The following is a 20,234-nucleotide window of genomic DNA, read 5'->3' as shown; positions in this document are numbered from 1 at the left end:
AAAATTACCTACATTTTAAAACTAATGAAAGTCTATAATATATATCAACAGAATTCTTCGAACATTATCGATTTAATGTATAAATATCGATGTGATTATATTGTATACTTCGAGTTCGTAAAAAATATTGTAAAATTATTTCATTTTGTTTCCAACTTATATTGCAACTGTTCCCTTAATTCTTTCAAATCATAATAAACATCACATTTATTTATTTATATTATTATTATATAAAAAAGGGTTAACATACATTAATAAGAACACATTGTACTTTATTGCTACTTTACAAAATCTATTGCATAAAAATGCAATTTTAATTTAGTAGCACATTGTTATTACGTAAGCTCTCATATTTTAAGTACTCACTAATCAACATATCGATCATTGTAAAACATTGTGAGATTCTCTCGATCAATACTGAGGTTAAAACTTAGGTCTGGGAGAACCTTTATATAATAACTGACACTTCTATTCTACCTTGTTTGGTGATCTATTAACTAAACTAAAAATATTGCAGTGGACTTATAATAGTATTACTAAATACCAATTTTTTTTTTACTTAAAATACAACCGACTTCAGCGATAACAGCCGAATTGAGATGTACTTGGAAAATCGATTTTAAAAATAAACGTGAGTATCTTTGAACTCAAATAAATCTATACTGTTAACAACATATTATAACTATAATTACATAACCTTATGACATTATGTATTCGATCTTGTTACGTTTTCCAATTATAAATTATCATAGATATCACTTATATATTATAAACCATATTGCTAGCCAAACAAAAATAATTAAAAATTCTTTAATAAAATAGAAATGTTTAAACTTTCGTTGCCCTACAAAAATATCACTAAAATTACTATCGGATAAAAACATACATATAGAACTATAAATTTAAAAATGTTTTGTTTTCTTACGATATAAATATTAAGGCGGTACGGTAAATCAATCAAATTACTGAGCCGAGACTTCGGGTGTGAGTGACGTCATCGCCTAACATGGCGGACATGGCTACAGTATTGGATATGGGCTCGACGTCCCTCACTAACTGTTCGTGGCTGGTCGTCAGCGGCCCTCCGTACTTGAAACTACGACGTAAGCTGGATCGTATACTTTTCGCAGAATCGCTCTTTCTGACGAAGGACCGTCTCAAGTAGTCGCGAGTAAGCGTGAGTGAGTGTCGGGAGGATGTCGGTCTGTTTGTCGGTGGTCTGTTTGTCGGTGGTCTGTTTGTCGGTGGTCTGTTTGTCGGCGGTCTGTCGGTTGTCGGGCGGCTGCCGGTCTCGTCGGTGACGGTAATCGTCGGAGTAAGGTTGTACTGTGGCGGTTGCGGTTGTTGCCGGTCGACGCTCTCGCTGAGAGTGATCGGTAATTGAGATGTGTCTGTGGTCTCAGCGCGGCTTGAGGTAATTCTGAAATCAATATGGTGATTAATAATTAACAGCTTCGAATTTGAAGGCAACTAAAGGTGTATCTGTGTGTGTGTGAGCGTATTGTGTGTGTGTGTGTGTGTGTGTGTGTGTGATGTGTGTGTGTGTGTGTGTGTGTGTGTGTGTGTGTGTGTGTGTGTGTGTGTGTGTGTGTGTGTGTGTGTGTGTGTGTGTGCGAGTGTGTGTGTCGCTCACCTGCGCAGCGTGCGGAAGCTGCGCCTCAGGCCGGACAGCAGGCGCGCGCCGGTGGCGGTGGAGTAGGAGGGCGGCGGCGTGTACTTGGGCGGTGGGTCAGGCGCACGCACCTCCTGGACAGCCACGGCCTCGCCTGGCACCGCCTCGCCGGAAGAGTCCAACCGCGGCCGGTACAGGTTCTGTACTCGCTGGCAAATGCAATTGGATAAATATGGGAATAAGACAATGATTTCACATCAGATTTTGACTTTATAAAATCAAAATATTTTCACCTCTGAAAGGAATATCTGCAGAAATATAATTATATATAATAATCATTTACAATATTATGCCGGTGCCAATACTTAAAAGAAAAATAATGACTTTGCTCACAAATCGTTCAATTAATAATATCTAGTGAACGAAAACGTTTTGATCTAATATTATAACTAGGCTTGAATAAAATTTCGACACCAAAAATTTATTAAGCTAACTCATAAAAGTGAACTTTACAATAAAAGCTTATAAAAGGGAAAAACGTGATACCTTTTATATTCCTTAAGAAAGTTATTTGAAATTTGGTATCTTTAGTAGTTAATTTATTCATTGCAATTTCACAATTTTTTTTATTACATATAAAACACATTTTATCAAGTTTGCATTAAAAAAACCAACTTATCGAAAATTCGAGTTCGAGCGTATTATTTAGATTTATGGCGTATTATTTTAGATTTAACTTCATACTTACCGTGTCATCCAAGCAGTCATTTGGCGGATAATCCTAGCCGCGTTAAAATTTAAAATATAATTTATTTGCTTTTCATTTAATTATCTACAAAAATACTCATATTTTTTTTATTTTTAAAAGCTTTTATTTAACTTGCAATGTATTTACTATGTACTTTTGTTCAGGTGGAAACTTGCAACTATGAAGTATATATATATATATCTTCAAACGATTGAGCTAAAATTTTGTATATACGTTTAGTTTGGATGACAATGTATGGTTAGCTATATGACGTCACACTAAAACCAATTGCGAACTTGTAAAGATTGCGGACTGGTTATTTTTAATCCACTCTTACATTATGGGTACCAATGAAAGGCTTTACTGAGAATACCAGACTGAGAAACCTGTTCTTTTGCAAGACTTACCTATGTAGATAAAAAAGAAAAATTGAATTGAAAACTTGATCTGATTGATTTTAATTTTTAAAATTTCTAAACTAAATAAATACGAGTATTTAAATCTCGCGACAAACTTTTATATCGTAAGAATTGTGTATTGAATGTTGTATGATTTTAGCGCATTTAAAAAGTGTTATTTAAAAAAAAATACTTTTGAATAATTAATTTTATATACAACTAAGAAATTTTATCTCATTCAGTATTATTTAGTAATAGTATTGCAAGTATTATCCGAAATAGATAATTTTGGTTCGGGCTTTGCCAAAGTTTTGCAGTCTATATTGATTGGTACAACAAAATATTAAACAAAATCTGACGAGCTTCTCTTTAGATCGGTAGAAGTGTTGGAGTAAGTCGGCGAGTAAGTGTAATTAGAGGCACGTACGTCGAGTATGTCGGGCGGGCCGCGGGTGACGTAGCGCCAGGTCTGCAGCGCGGCCACGAGCGGCAGCAGCAGCAGCGCGCCCTGCTGCAGCGCCACCGCCGCGCGCCGCGCCCACACGGGGAAGTAGCTGCGGCCAGAACACGCGTGAGCACGGCCCTTTACACTACACGTGCAAACAGGCGCGCGGCCCACCCGGCGGTGAGCGGGTGGGCCGCGCGCCTATCGTAGCCTATAGACGCCTTAAACGCGTTACCCGACCATCCCCGGGAGCTTTGACCACTTTACTCGCCACAGGAACACGACACTACTTGAGCACAGATCTATTTAGCGGTGATCTTTTTTAAGGTTGAGGTGCTTCCCCAGATGGACTGCTCCAGATTTTATGCAGGATACATCCTGCTGCCATATCTTAAAAATAATTATATTACTTCTATTTTCGAACCATGAAAAAGAATTTTTCACTGATTTCTATGCATGGCGATTCTGGTAAACCTGAATAATTCAAATTTCCACATTTTTTAACGGAGCAAACTTTATATAACATTTTCCATTACCTCCTAATATTTGATTTCTACTTATTTCAATGGTCTATTAATAAATAAATATAAACATTTATTTACTTATGATTATTATTATGCTTATATTTTTTTTTTTATCTAATTACAATTAACAGATTTTATATTAAGTAACCATCAATAAGGCAATTATATTTGGATTGTAAAACTCGACCACATTTATGACTTTCACTCTAAGCTTAAGTGGCTTCTTATCCGTCTTCGCCGGAATGCACACATCCTCTCACTTCTGTTGTGTATACTATTTAAACCAACTAGTCCTTTAAACTTTAAGGACAAATTTGAATTTGTTGGAGATCACAGTAAGGTGTTCACCTGGCAACCTCAAACTTAGAGTGCCTGTACATAAGACATAATATTGCCGAAGTTCATTTGCTGTTTAGGCTATTATTTTGAGGAATGCTTTGGTATGCTTTACCCTTACACGTAAAGCTCAAAGTATTGCTTAATTTAAAAAACTTGTAAAAGACCATTATCATCTTAATATGATATAATTCTATTTATAAAATCGCTAACGAGCGATAAGGCCGCCACATTGTGCACAACTATGTGCTTAATTACTCTCACAATTATTAATTTAATTACTCTATGTGCGGTGTACAATAAAAGAATAAATAAAATTTTTAGAAAATATTTCGAGAAATATGAAAAGAATAATATAGTTTCTATATCAGTTATATATTATAGTTCTAAGAATAAGACATATTTACCCGACGGGCTTTCTCCAACTATACAACTGGCGTTGCTGGCCGACTCGGAAATCCATTACACATAGTGCCTGTAATTAAAATATATTTTAAAATAAACCAAAGTGAATTGGTCATGATGACATCACTTTGTTGAAAAATACTTATTACCGTTATAATTTTAACGGAAGTTTTCACATAACTTACGACAGGTTGAAAATTGTTTAACGCTACATATCCGGCTCGTGGGACCAAAGAAAAATGAATGTCACACCTAAATTGCTACTGTTGATATTAAATAAAAGATAATCACTCATCATCATCATCACTTCAGCCTATCGCAGTCCACTGCTGGACATAGGCCTCCCCAAGTTCGCGCCAGACATATAAAAGATAATACTGGATATTAAAGTTTAAATATATTTGCTAACGTAGAGCAGCACGTCTCAATAACACGCAGTACCCCTTAGATCAGAACATATCAGACACACACGGTACTCCTCAGATTAGCATGTCTCAGTAACACACAATACTGACACAGAGCAGCGCATCTCTGAAACACAGTACTCACACAGAGCACTCCGTCTCATGACACGCAGTACTCACACAGAACAGCGTGTCTTATGACACACAGTACTCACACAGAGCAGCGCGTCCCATGACACACAGTACTCACACAGAGCACCGCGTCTCATGACACACAGTACTCACACAGAGCCGCACGTATCAGTAACACACAGTACTCTCACAGAGCATTTCTCATGACACACAGTACTCACACAGAGCAGCGCGTCTCATGACACACAGTACTCACACAGAACAGCGCGTCCCATGACACACAGTACTCAGACAAAGCAGCGCGTCTCATGAAACACAGTACTCACACAGAGCACCGCGTCTCATGACACACAGCACTCACACAGAACAGCGCGTCCCATGACACACAGTACTCACACAGAGCTGCACGTCTCACTAACACACAGTACTCACACAGAGCAGCACGTCTCAATAACAAACAGTACTCACACAGAGCAGCGCGTCTCAGTAACACACAGTACTCACACAGAGCAGCGCATCTCAGTGACACAGTACTCACACAGAGCACTCAGTGAAACACAGTACTCAACACGTCTCAGTAACACACAGTACTCACACAGAGCAGCACGGGTAGCACGACGGTCCAGGTGAAGCTGAGCAGCGCGGCGAGCGCGGCGGAGGCGCGCGCGCGCGGCCCGAACAGCGCGCCCACCACCGCGTCGGGCGCGTACGGCCGCCCGCGCACCACGAACACGCCCACCGCCAGCGACACCTGCGCCGCGCACTGCCACCACGAGCCCACCCACACGTAGTCCACGAAGTGCACTACGCGGATCCCCGACTGTGGAACGGCACTCACTTAATACACTTCAGTACCAGGTTTCAAGATTTTATTTTTGTGATACCCACACATTAGGAATTCTAAACATTTTTGAATATCATATCAAAAATTGACCGCTCCAGCGGGGTTCGAACCCGCGTCTCCGACTGACCGTGTCGGCGCTCTAGCCAATTAAGCTATGGAACGATGTACCCGCTAGAGCGAAATTTTCTTTGTAACATATTAAAAATAGCATTGTGTCGTCTCCTGTCAAAGATTTTCATTGTAATATGAAACTTTAAATAGTTACGGGTCTCTATAAAGAACTCACTATAGACGGCGCCACGGTTCGCTTATACCGAAAATAAAAATCATCATATCAAAAACTGCTGCTCCGGTGGTTAAAATTTGTCTAGTCGTGTGGCACAGCCTCCCGCACCCCGGTGATTCCTAGCACACCACTCCGCCCCACCCTTATCGCGACCACTGTCGTAGCAAACAATTTTGAGGCTATCGCGATGTGAGGGCCGTAGATTTTGCCGCCTACTCATGACCGAAGGGCTGGTTTTATTGCAAGACGCTGCTGCCCGTCTTTGGTATTCGTCTTTCGTCTTGTATATTTGAAAGCCAGCAGTTGGATGTTATATGTTTATAGGAACCTTCTTGTCCTTTGGTCACCTCTTACGACACCTTCGGAAAGAGACTATATCCTATACTGCCGTAGCCACACAGCTAGTTAGACACATAAAATCATCAACCTTCAAATACTACAATCTATTAAGATAAGACAAAATTGTATATTGTTTATTACTATTGCTTTGCCGACCTAATTGTATAAAAAGAAAAGCATACATCAGTAGACAGTAGAAGACCAGCAGCCAGGCCACATACGCAGCTGAAGAATGTAATAGTGGTCTGCCAGACTCGAGTGGCGCGTGTATTGACGGCCATCAGGCCGGTCACAACACAGTGCCATATCGCCAGCTGCTGTGCTATGCCGAACATTATCAGGATGAAGTAGAAGATCACCGCCCACGCGGGGGATAACTAGAAGTATAGAAAATATATATATTTTTTTAAATTACAATACTTTTCTAAAATTACAATACTATTCTAATTTTACAATATACAAATTTCGAAGATAGTCATTAATACAAAAATATAAAGTTTAGTAGTAGAAGTTTGGCGTCCTAAGGCAATACTGTCGGACAATACAGTCAAGACGTCGACGCGTTGCACTATTAAAAAGAATTTTGTGAATCATTTAAACGAAAATTATGGCATTTACAATGTAGGTTCTTCCACTTTTCGCGCGCATGTTATCTGACGATAGTTAGAATATTTCTGTCTAAGACATATATATGTATATATTAGCCAGTAATTACTTGTATTATCATTAATAGCTGGTGTGCAACTTGTGAAAATTGAGGCGTTTTGTTTTATAGCCTAAAATAGAATAGATATACGAGTAATATACGAGTACTCGTACATGCTACAAATGTTCCGAATTTCATTAAAGTCAGTCAACCCAGTAATTAAAATGTTCGAATTTTGCAAGTTCAAATTTAAATTTTTATCGTAGAACTAAACATTTTTTATCAAAGCAACAATAAAAAATAACATACAACACTTGTCGGTACAACAGCTAACGTTGCAGGTACTATTTGCGTCGCCAATTGTAAGGGTTGCCAGCCACTTAAAACCCTTGCTGAGTTACCAGTCCGCCATACTGTTAGACCAACTAAGCTGCCGTAATGACCCATGTATCTGACTGGTGTAGATACTGTGTTACCAGGTAATGGTTCTGACGCTGGCCATAAAAATTGTGATGATTTTATTGTTTCTAAAAAAAAGTTTGAAGAATCAAACAAACAATCACAATTTTACTATATATATATTCAAAATTTAGATAACAGATTAACATATAAATTTAAAGAAAAATTATTCTTGCCAAACATATTTGTAAAATTTTCCTTTTTTAAACTTACCATAACTGCTTGGTATAAAAATGAACCCATAATTTTTCAAAATTTGCACACAGGTATTGGCTAAGAAGGAGGCCAATAATAGCACTGCGAAAGTAAATGCCACTATACATCCACTTTCTCTCTGTAGTATTCTGTTTGTTTTATTTTTGGGATCTTTATGTGACATTAACTGCATTATACAAGGTCCTAGTAAGCCCCATGTTAGAAATGTCTCTTGAGCTGCTGCAACCCAACTCTGAAATAAACGATTATAACTTTTAATGTATTAAATAAACGATTACAACTTGTAATAAACGATTATAAATTTTATTGTAATATAGAATTGCCTATAAAAATGGAAAAAAAAAGAATTACAACATTATAAAAAATAAATGTTACACGGAAACTAATACATGTCTTAAAACATTGCATCATTATTTTCTATTAGTTGCTTGTACACATTTTTTAAGTATGTTTATCTGTAAGTTGATCACTGACAGTTGAGCTATGTTACTCATGACTTTTATAGAAATTATTGTAAAACTATGCATCACTTACATTGCTGTTGATAAAAAATTCACTCCACTCAGTCTCTGAGAATATATTTGTTACTGAATCATATGGTATAAGAGTTAAAAGTTTGATACATAGTACTAATGTACCACAAATAGGCAGAAATATGAGCATGTAAACAACCTGAAACAAATATATTAACTAAATTATTTCATATAAATACTGTCTATAATAATATTGACATTAATATACAATATAATGCTTTTTAATAATTTTAAGTTTGTACCTATTTTTTACGAGTTTAGTTTTAAATATTGTCTTAGATATTATTGTGGAAAAGAAAACTTGTCTGGTTTTAGGAATTAGATCTCGACTATTAGGAAACTAAACGTCATCGTCAAAATTTAACCTTCCACCAATCTCCAAGTGTAAATAAACACACTTTTTGAACATAAACACTAATTTAATTAATTATAGGTTATGAAACATAATTATACATTATGTAAATAAAACTGTTTTGGATGCCATTTAAATGCATTAACATTTTTTCTCTAGTTCACGGTCATTAAAATTACGATAAACTCTGTCAAAAGTAACACAAGTACAGTTATGATTCAACTAGCAACCCGCACTAGCAGCACTAGGCTTCGCACGGGTATTTCACAAAAATTTCAAAATAATTTTTTCCACGAATGTTTTTGAAAATATAATATAGCCTATGTCACCAGCGGATAGTGTAGCTACCCAACATTGAAAGAATTTTTCAAATCGGTTCAGTAATTTCGAAGGCTATTCAATGCAAATAAACAAACAATCAAATCTTTCCTTTTTATAATATTAGTACAGATAAAGATTTAATGTTGCTTAATAATGTGGTATATGTCAAGTTGTCCCTGATCACCTATAGGTTAAGAACCAGTTGGTCTAAGAGTTACGGGAAGATAAACATTAACCTGGGCTATGTCCTTAAAAAAAACTCAGTGGGCACGGGATAGTGGGAACCAAATTACCTGTTTGTTTTAATCATTACAGCCTATACAGTCCACTGCTGGACATAGGTCTCCACAAGTTTACGCCAAAAATAACGTGAACTCATGTGTTTTGCCCATAGTCACCACGCTGGGCAGGCGGGTTGGTGACCGCAGGGCTGGCTTTGTCGCACCGGAGACGCTGCTGCCCGTCTTCGGCCTGTGTGTTTCAAAGCCAGCAGTTGGATGGTTATCCCGCCATCGGTCGGCTTCTTAAGTTCCAAGGTGGTTGTGGAACCTTGTTATCCTTTAGTCGCCTCTTACGACACCCACGGGAAGAGAGGGGGTGGCTAAATTCTTTAGTGCCGTAGCCACATAGCACGTTGTTTTAAATTAAAATTATATTATTTTCATTATAATAATTATTATTGTTGTCGTTGAATAAGATTTAAATAGCCCACGCAGCAGTTGAAATTTCGCGCATGCGCAGCAGTATTTTTATTTATTTGAATATCTATATACATATAATAATATGGTAGGAAAGTCAAAACTGTACATTGAATATTTTTTTAAAAGAATACTTGGGGTGTGATCTACAATCGATACCGAAGCCAAAAATATAGTTTTTAGGATTTTTGTCTGTTTGTCTGTTTGTCTGTATGGATGTCCGGGATAAACTCAAAAAGTACCGCATGGATTTACTTTAAATTTGGCACGAATATTATTAAGAAGTCGGGTCAACATATAGGCTACATATTATCATGCTATCACCTACCGGGAACGAGCAGTGAACCCCTATTTCTTCAACGGATTCTGTAACAACGTGTAATCTAACGACGCATATTTTGAATGTTGTTGTTATTATGTTAAGGGGATCCCAGACAAATTCGGCCGTTTTCATGTGCTATAAAGTATACGTTAAAGTTACGTTAAAAATATCAAATAAATATATGTTGTAACTCGGATTCGGTTTATTAATGTGACTGTAAGATAATTGTATAAAATTCTCTAAATAAAGAGAAATAATTGTTTACCTGGACCTCCTTTCGCGTACAAAAATCGTATAGGCTTTCTAATTTTACTACTTACAATAGTGAATATTTTTTTTATTAATTAAGAATCCTGTACTTAATATTTCTACAGAAGGGTTTTTTATTATGTGCAGTATTTTATTAGAAAATCGTAAAAATATAATTTTTGGTTATTTGCCGGGCGACAGGCGGCCCGCGGCAGACGGCCAGAGGCCTTTGTACGGGGAACTTGTGTCGCTCGTCATCGCACGCTGCTCTTGCTTACGCGCAAATCTATTTACTTTTTTTAATCCAAAATAGGCATCAAAATGTAACAGGTAGACAGACTTACTGTTGAATTTTGCAATTGTATTTACTTCAAATAAAAAAATAATTTAAATTATTAATTTTGAGCTGTGTAAATGTAAAGCTGCTTAGCTTGTGGTCTAAGATCCGAACCTAAAGTCGATCTTCACCGAGCCGATAATAGAATAAAATATAAATCTAGTATATCTATACAAATAAAATTGGAGCGGCTGCTTTTAATATTAAAATAACCGCTTTTTACTAAATTCATATGGATGTATACACGATACATACACAAAAATAGCATTTTGACAATTTTTGTCTGCCTGTATGTCTGTTTGTTCCGCCTAATCTCTGAAACGGCTAGACCGATTCTGACGGAACTTTCACTGGCAGATAGCTGATATAGTAAGGAATAACTTAGGCTACTTTTATTTTAGAAATTTATTTATTTTATGACTGCGAACTGAACAACAAGTAACAACTAGTAATTAATATAATTTTATAGCCTAAAAGATCGACACGACAAGAAGAAAATTAAATAATAATTATGGATGATCACAACTTGTACGCAAGCTCTTGGTTTAGGAAACGGATCAATCGCATGTTCTAAGTAGTACAAGCTAGAGCCGGTAGATGGCCGAGTTTAATAACCTTTACGTAATACTGATCAGGTGAAGTGCGGGTGGGTGGGGTGTGGCAAAGTCTAAATGCTCAAGGTCATTGAGAAGGGGGAGCCTCTTAATAACCATGCTATACCTATAAGCTAGCTTCACATAATAAAAATCACGTAATATAAGTAACTAAGCCGATAAACAATTAAATGAATATAAATAGACAAGACAATTTTAAAGCAGCGCCATCTATGAGATTTTTCTGTAAATATGAAATGTAAAGAAGAAACGGGTAAATGTATGTTATTTTAAAAGGTATAATCGTAGGTATTTTTGGTGCTGTATAGCGTTCACGCAGACGACGTCGCGGGCAGCAGCTAGTAATTAATAATATAATTTGTAAAATTGCAATTCAAATGTGCTTTTGAAGCCAACTTGAATGAAGTACAATAGAAGTAATAAAAATATTAAGTAAATTACAACCGTGACGACAAAGATTACGATTATATTATAAGATGCATTTTACAACACTTATAAAAAGAATTAAAAACTGTTCTGAAATAGTAATTACTTGAAGTAATTAAAACAACTTCATTTATAAACATTGCCGTATAAACTTAGCACAAATACTGCGATAACAGCATAGTCATTTACTAAAATGACTAAAATCGATTCTTAAAATTTTAGCGTTATTTGAAGATGATCGTTATTTATTTAAAAAAAAAATTAAAGAATAAAAAAAGTATCCGTTAAATTATTGCCTTTTTGATTGATTCTTAGGTAATTTTTACAACTTTTGCTATAAAATTTAAAAGGTAACAAACTAAAAAATAATTACTCTTATTATTTTGTAATATAAAAACTATTCACTACTACAGTTTTCTATGTAAATAATTAAACAATAAACAGACAATTAAGTAAATGTTACGTTGTTATCAATCTTTACATACACAATGATACCTGAAAAAAAAAAAACCCTCTGAATCTGTATCAATTCTGTACAAAAAAGCTCATATTTTTTTTATTTGATTAACATAAACAGAGTTACGTTAAGTTAGTTAGTGACTTATATGTACATAGATTTTTTAATAAATGTACGTTTTTTAATAATGTACGTAAAATATACATATCACACCCAGATTCGGAATAGGAAACGATCCCACAACCGCTACAGCAGAAAGTGGAGTCACTGCACACTGCGCCAACGGAATAGACAAATTCTAGATTTAGACTAGATTTAGTACCATATAAAAGGTTATATAAATCATTAATTGCACACGAAATGAATCAGGAACAGGTTTAACAATGTAATTAGCGTAAAAAAATTACCTTGCCGTACGACCTCAATCCTTTGTTGAGCGAAACGAAAACAATCATCCAAACAACGGCCAAGTTGAACGCTACTTGAAACTTTATCGAGCCAAAGCCGTTCGTGTTCAGGTTACGTTGAAGGACCTCTTCGTGGAAGTACTGCGGCAATGTCTCTTGTATTTTAACTGTGGCATTTTTTTGTATAACATCTGAAAAAGTAATGAATTTAATTTTTATATGCCAGTATATCAGGTCAAATACATCTCATCATAGTACATATCCACTGTACCTACATAATGCAAATTTGAAGAGCAAAGTATTGTTACGTTGATTACAAAATGTGTAGCATGACTGTAAACATCTTTGGTTTGTAATAGATTCCAAACCATCTAATTGTAAACTAATAAAAATGAACTTCTGTTGTATTCAACTGTTTTTATCGGAGTTTTCGTAACGTCTACAAATACACTTAAGTAACGTTATTGTTAGCCTTTCTTTACCTATAGATATTCATATTTTAAATTTACCAATTAGGGATGGTTTACAACTTCACAGTTTGCATGGATGGTACTGACGATGTCGATTATATTAGTTAAACGTAATAGCTTAAATTAAAAGGCTCTCAACGAGAATATATATTGCGTCTTATAAAGCAATGTAAGCCAAGATATTATGTTATATATACTAGCAGCTGTGCCCGCGATTTCGTCCGCGTGGAATTTAAAAATAATTATTGTGCAGTTCGCATTTCGAGTTCGAGTTACAAAATAAATAAATTATATATATACATATATATATATATATATATATATATATATATATATATATATATATATATATATATATATATATATATATATTATCTACGGTCTACGCAAATATTAGTTGCGAACGAGTAATGAATAGCGACCCTTTTTTTTACGTGAGGAAAATCCATCATGGATACCCTCCGGCGCGGGGGCGCCAGAGGGTTGTCAGACTCCTATTGACTAAAAAACCACCACGTGTGAGCAGTCGTCCGCCTGGGTGGGGCGAGATGGGGTCGCGCTAGCATTCGCCACCTAATGAATAGCGACTTAGCGCAACAACCAGATGTTATGGCCACTTGGCCAACTCATCACGAATTTATATACGCAGTAGCATACACAAATATTTTATTTCCTAATGGTTAAGTTTATATCAAAATTAAAAAAAAAAACATATTGAGAGTTCTAAATGAGAAAGGGGCAATTTGCAGTCAGTCTACCTATTAAGTCAGTAGCGTCATTTCTCATTTCAGCAAAATACTCAAAAAAATTAAAATTTAAATGTTCAGACTAAAGATGGTTTAAGCTTAAGGACGCTTAAGGTTTAAAATTAACTTATACTTAAAAAAATTGCTTTGTTACTCACCATCATAACTAAACTCATGCGGCAGTGCCCACTTGTATCTATCATTTGACGTTATAAATGAATCTCTAAAATACACAAATATCCAAGATAGACCAATGATACTGTAAATTCCAATCATAGCTTGTATTAAAAGTAAGGTTATGCCGACTCCTTGAAATATCGGTGAGATTCGCCACATATCCACAGGACCTGACTCAAGTACTTGTCCCAAACATAAGTGTAGAGTAAATAGCGGTATTCCAATTAGTAGAGATAGAATGAAAAACTGAACTATGAAACTAGCTGAAACATGAAAAGTTTTTTCAAGATATAAAATGTTGATAATATATAAAAAGAAATTTATTCTTATGATCCTCACCGCCAAAATGTACGCTAAATATAGCGAATCTAGAGATGTTGAATATTCCTACGGTACAACTGAGACATGCTAACATTGCACTCAGCTTGTGTGGCCAAGCACCAAAAGGGGTTAAATCAGTCTCATCATTTCTGCAAAGAAAACTTTATTATTTTATCACAATTCGAAATCAAACAGGTTGTAAAGTGGCAAAATTTTACCTTTCTTCTGTAACATTATTTTCATTTTGATTTATATGAGCAGGACGTATCAAAGACTCATTTGATGAACTCGAGGCACTTGTACTTCTTGTAATATTTCCAATTGTATTCTGTTCTGTCCAGTCTATGGCTGTAGTATCATTTTCACCTGCTGAAGGTAACGATAAAGCTCTATTCATCAATAACGTCCTACGACCCACTATGAGAGGACCCGATGACCCATCACTACTTAGATTAGCAGCTGTAACTTGAAGCTGTATTGGTGCACTAGTTGGTCGCATATTAACGTGGTGTTCGAGAAACAATATAACGGGCAAAGTAAGAGGTTCACAAGAAGATTCTTGAGGAGGTATTGCTGGTAACATAATGGGATCTAGTCTTCTCATCGAATTTCGTAAACAGTCACCAACTGTACCAGCCCTTTCCAAAGACAAGGCAGAAACTTGTATACCATTCCTGGGAAGTTCAGAAAAACTTTTCGACCGCACCAAATTAACTCGTGGTAAAATGCTACTTTGAGTGATTTCCGTTTCTTCCATTGACGGGGCTAAAGTCTGAGCATTTGAGTACACCACCACCTGTGTGGTATCCTCTAGAGAACTTTGAGACTCTGACTGATCTGATCTTTCCTCCGTTGTACTAACGCACTTTTGAATTTTACATATGAGGTCTTCATCATCGCTGTCAAGAGATTTTGTACTGTCATCAAGACATGCTAGTAAAGACTTATCCAATACTTCATCTAAATCATTCAAAATATCCATGAACTGACAAAGAGCTGTCGCTTGAAACTCTTCATCATTTGAAGTGTTGTGAGAATCATGTGATGCATAGTTTGAATCAGACTTATAATAATTAAGTATATTTTTTTGTAAATCCACTTTCAAATCTTCTTCATCATCAGAGGGCCTTTCCATATCGCTAGTTTGTTCACTACTATCATTACTTTCAAAAAGACTACTCGAAGCATCACTATCTGCATTACTTCCTGGCAAACACTCCCTTTGCTCATATCGACCCTCGTCCATGTTCACTATTTCCATTTTTATTGCATGACCTAAGTCATAATCTGCATGACTTGGAGTAAACCCTAAAACATAGTCATAAAATGTGATCAGTTGATAAAAACAAATAACACAAACTAAAAATTATAACATACTGTATTTAGACAACAAAAATTTCCACAGTTTGTACATTGTAAATAAAGAATTCAAACTACATGGATATCGACATGCAAATAGTTACACAGCTAATGATTCTAATTAGTGTAGAGCACAGATGAGATGGTTAAATTTAACAACACATTGCCAACTCACACAGCGTGTAATGTTTACAAATTATATGAATCATACCAGGTTCACAATATTTGCTAGTCACAAAGATAAAACCTTAATATTCTAAACCCTCTTTACTATCTGTCAGTCAATGTTATTAACCAATCTCTAAAATATTCCTTCAGTTCTATTTAAAGCAAAAGCAAAAAATTAATTATTTCTAGATTTGAGTTGTAATATTTTTAATTCTCTTAACACAACAAAAGATATTTTAAAAAAAACTGTTGAACACACTATATCACATATTTTACCAGTTTTGTAGAATTTTTGCCAAAAAATAATGAATGAAAAATTATCAACATATCAAGATAATAAAACTTTTGGTATTGCTTATGGTTTGTAAAGCCAAAATTATAATGTATTAAAAATACAGGTAAACTATTAAAACTGAGAGGCCTTATGGCTAATAAACAGATAGTTGGACCATTGCAGGTCCAGTTATTGCTTTATTAGTCATTTGATTAATGCTTTATTTAAAAACATTAACCAGATGACTAATCAACTGTTTGAAACTCTTACATTATTAAGCAAAAGTTTTGCAGTTAACTAAAGTAAATTATGAATAATTTTAAGAATTTTAAACATAATTAAACCTTTTTTTGATTGATTTGATTTTTCAATTATTAAACAACTTGATAATGTTTCTACTTCAGTGACATTGTAATTACTTCCATTACAGACTACAATGAGGCTTGAGAATTAAGGTTACATTTACTTCAAGCATCTTTAATTCTATTCAAGTTGTGTCATCAAGCATTATATTATATTCTCACAATTTTAAGATATATAACACTGATTGAAATGATGGAAACAGAGTAAGGAACTCTTTGTTTGTTAATGTTTATGTAATGCAAAATAGTTGAACAAAATTTTTACAATAAAAGTTATTTGTAAAATATACTATAATATCCTCCAAAAGTGAATATTAAGTTAAATTTTGTGATTATCTATTCAGATAAAAGAAAAATATCTATTTGTCAAAAAAACAAAATTTAATTAATATCTTAACTTCAAAAACAAGGTATTATTTTTTTTACTAACTATTATAAGAACATTATAATTATGGAGTACTTACAAAGATTGACATACTTTAACTTATCTTTCTCATTAAATAACTAATTATTTCAACATTTCAATGCAGGTGAATGTCAAAGAAACTATCAACTATCTTAAACTTATTTTAATATTTAAATTTTAAAAGGTAATTTTAGAAAATTACTTACAAAATTACTCGCTTATTGCCACCATAAGCCATTATCAAATTTACCTTGTGGAACCACAATTTGACATAATTGTATTGTTTATTATAGAACACATAACTTTTACATCATTATTTTAAACAGAAATTTTAAAAAATACTTATTTATAAAACCTAATACGTATTCTAAGATTTTATAGTCTTCTTTAAAAAATATGTAACTTGGTTACTCGTATGTCGTATAAATACCTAAATGACAGCTTGTCAGTCAGTACTTTAATCACGGTATTGAGTTTGACTCATGTTTGACTGCATACCGCAGATTATGACAATTGACAACATCTAAGAAACTACGAAAATACCCCCCTTTCCAGGCTGCAATTGTATAATAATTGGTTAATAAAAAATATACCAGACGATAGATATTAATCTGCCCTTTAATTCTACCTAAGATTTTGAATTTGCCCTCTTCTTGTTTTTTCAGGAAAAATAAAAAAAAAATTTAAATTTCATCACAAATTTAAATAATCTTATGATCGTATCTTTCTAATCAATCTTTAACTAATTCGTTTCTATAAATCTCATCACATCATAACATCAGCCTATCGCAGTCCACTACTGGACATAGAGCTCCACAATTTCGAGCTAAAAATGGCGTGAACTCATGTGTTTTGCCCATAGTCACCACGCTGGGCAGGCAGGTTGGTGACCGCAGGGCTGGCTTTATTGCACCGAAGACGCTGCTGCCCGTCTTTTTTTCAAAGCCAGCAATTAGATGGTTATCCCACCATTAGTCGGCTTATTAAGTTCCAAGGTGGTAGTGGAACTGTGTTATCCCTTATTAGACACTTACGACACCCACGTGAAGAGAGGGAGTGGCTATATACTTTAATGCCTTAACCACACACCTTATTACATTATAATTAAAAAAAATGTTGTAGAAAATGGGATGATTTGATTTTTAATTTTTTATGCTATACCCATAGATGAAGTAAAAAAAAGTAGATAATGCGCGGCCTTTGTTGTTAGTGAAGCCACAAAACTCGGCTCCTTCAAGTAAACACGCGCGCTCACGTACACATATGCATCAAACTACGCTCATTTTCGTTAGTATCTCACGAGGCCTCGTACAGTAACTTTGCCTATAAAATGCCGTTCTTTTGTAATTAAATGCTGCAAAAACAATACCAAAGTGAACAAAAAGTCTGAAGAAATATCGTTTCACACGTAAATACATACAAAACTTTATATTTTTTGTTATTCCAAAATAATATTGAGGTTATTCGGAACTTATAATTTCTATGCCCCGAAATGACGTACCGAGGGAGTGTTACCAGTAATTTTTATTTCCATTAGCCCAAAATGCGGGTAAGTAAATTGTAGGCAATCATAGAAAATAAAAAAATTATTAAAATAATTAAGTAGAAAGTGGACATAATTATTGTGTTTTTTTTTTTTATCGTGTGATTTTATGTTTTACCTAAATTGAAGTCAATATGAATTTTTAACTCGTTTTTGTCTGTTTAAATTTGTGAATTAACTACTCATATTTTACTACTAAATATCATGATTTTAGGTTTCCAACGAATATTTTAATAGGAGATAGATAGAATGGGTAGCTGCTGTGCGACTGAGCTGAAATGAACTACAACGACAGCCATCCTCATCTAGTGTGGTTTGTTCAAACCATTTTGATAAAGCTAACATGTACGGTACAAAACGTGGACTTCGCAGAGTACCATCACGTATATATTACTACTTACTACTAGGTATTTTAATGTTGAATTTTTTGTTCTAGGACCTACCGGATGAGTCTTAAATTAGTGGTTAACCAAGATTCAATCTTTGATACACCTAGAAAACATAAACTAAGAGAAAAGTTAAAAAAGCAGGAACTTTATTTAAAAAAAAATGTAAAAAAATTAAATCATTACAGCAAAGAGTTAGACGTCTTTAAAACAGGAACTTGCCCTTCAGAGGAATCATCAATTAATTAGACGCAATTTTCATTGACACAGATTTATATAATTCATTAAATCAAAACATGGCTGCAATAGATTTATTTAACAATTTGAAGCAAAAAAGAAGTAAATATATTTAAAACTATAAACAGATTTTTATTTTCGCATACCCATTTTACCTATATTAAATTAATTGTGATTAATCCCATTTAATAAAATTTTCAGGGACTTTTCTTAAAAAGTGTCAACACTTCACTCACTCACACATATTTAAAAAAGTGGCTTCACTTTTTTGTTCTAAAGGTGATATCAGACGGTTCATTTTTTGTTCATTTTCACCTTTCATTCGGTACATTTCACTCGAAATGAAATGTCTGAACAAAAAATGAAACACGAGTGCCGTGATGAATTCATTAGTGAACCGATCCAACAGTGTTGGATATTGGCATCCGGTATCTTTCATTCCCACTCCGAATGAACGAGAAATGAACGGTCTGAACACTGAGAGAACGTTCATTCGGATTCGGCCATTTTGTTTCGAGTCCTGTAGCCGACGGACATCACGTTGTCGACGAAGTTATATTTTTTTCTGTGTGTTATTATATTGTTTTCATGCATGCACCCACCACCGTCGACGTTTTCTTTGCTTCTTTTTTGTCAACTCTTTGATTAAATGATCACAAATTAAACGAATTCCAAGACGTACGACTTCATTCGATGACATATTTAAAAGAAAGAACAATGAATGTTCATTTCTGTATCATTTCGTCTAAGCCGTGTGAACATAGAATGAAAAAAAAATGAAGCATTCACTCGAGTGAACAATCATTCGAGTGAACCGTCTGATATCACCTTAAGTGCGTTATCTATTCTTTTTACTTGATCTATGGCTATACCCGCGTATGTGTAGTCTTGCCAAATCGTGCAATCAAGAATATGAAAAGTATAATACATATAATGCATAAATATATTTCAGGTTTAACTAGTGGGCAATTGGAATCGACGTAAGGGCAATTATTAGCGTTTATTAGATTTTCAGAAACGTTTTCGTTAAAGAGATAGGTACGATTATTTAAATTTGAGATGAAATTTAAAATATTTATTTATTTTTCCTGTGAAAACTAGAAGAAAGCAAATTCAAAATCTTAGGTAAGATTAATGTCTCTTTTTTATCAACAAATTATTATATTATTGGCGGCCGGAAAAGGGGGGTGGGGGGGTACAAAAGACGCGTTCATAATGAAAAGTTAGTATGTAATGGAGTCACAGGCTACTTATTGTACCTTAATTAATGTATGT

The 20,234-nt window shown here is 34.6% G+C and overlaps 1 protein-coding gene across 1 annotated transcript; it reads right to left on the bottom strand.

Annotated features, from left to right (window-relative positions):
- Window positions 1-957: 957 nt before the first annotated feature.
- LOC123658754 (sodium-dependent transporter bedraggled) lies at window positions 958-15,485 on the bottom strand. The gene is made up of 14 exons (XM_045594093.1): window positions 14,443-15,485; window positions 14,243-14,373; window positions 13,885-14,166; window positions 12,511-12,701; window positions 8,329-8,466; window positions 7,792-8,026; window positions 7,429-7,646; window positions 6,656-6,850; window positions 5,600-5,824; window positions 4,471-4,538; window positions 3,186-3,312; window positions 1,634-1,821; window positions 1,283-1,420; window positions 958-1,201 (listed from the first exon to the last, which is right to left on the bottom strand). Exons 1-14 carry the CDS (start codon window positions 15,483-15,485, stop codon window positions 958-960), a joined length of 3,423 nt encoding a protein of 1,140 aa, XP_045450049.1.
- Window positions 15,486-20,234: the final 4,749 nt, after the last annotated feature.

The sequence above is a fragment of the Melitaea cinxia genome, chromosome 12 (genome assembly GCF_905220565.1).
Source record: "Melitaea cinxia chromosome 12, ilMelCinx1.1, whole genome shotgun sequence".
Taxonomy (NCBI): Eukaryota; Metazoa; Arthropoda; class Insecta; order Lepidoptera; family Nymphalidae; genus Melitaea; species Melitaea cinxia.
This window is presented reverse-complemented; position numbering and strand designations above follow the sequence as displayed.

Bases quoted from the DNA above. Each gene is read 5' to 3' on its own strand.
- LOC123658754 (XM_045594093.1), bottom strand. From the start codon at position 15,485: ATGGAAATAGTGAACATGGACGAGGGTCGATATGAGCAAAGGGAGTGT. The intron at 12,702-13,884 runs GTGAGTAACAAA...TTACTTTTTCAG, and splicing joins GCATGAGTTTAGTTATGATG to ATGTTATACAAAAAAATGCC. The intron at 3,313-4,470 runs GTAAATATGTCT...TTCTGGCCGCAG, and splicing joins AGTTGGAGAAAGCCCGTCGG to CTACTTCCCCGTGTGGGCGC.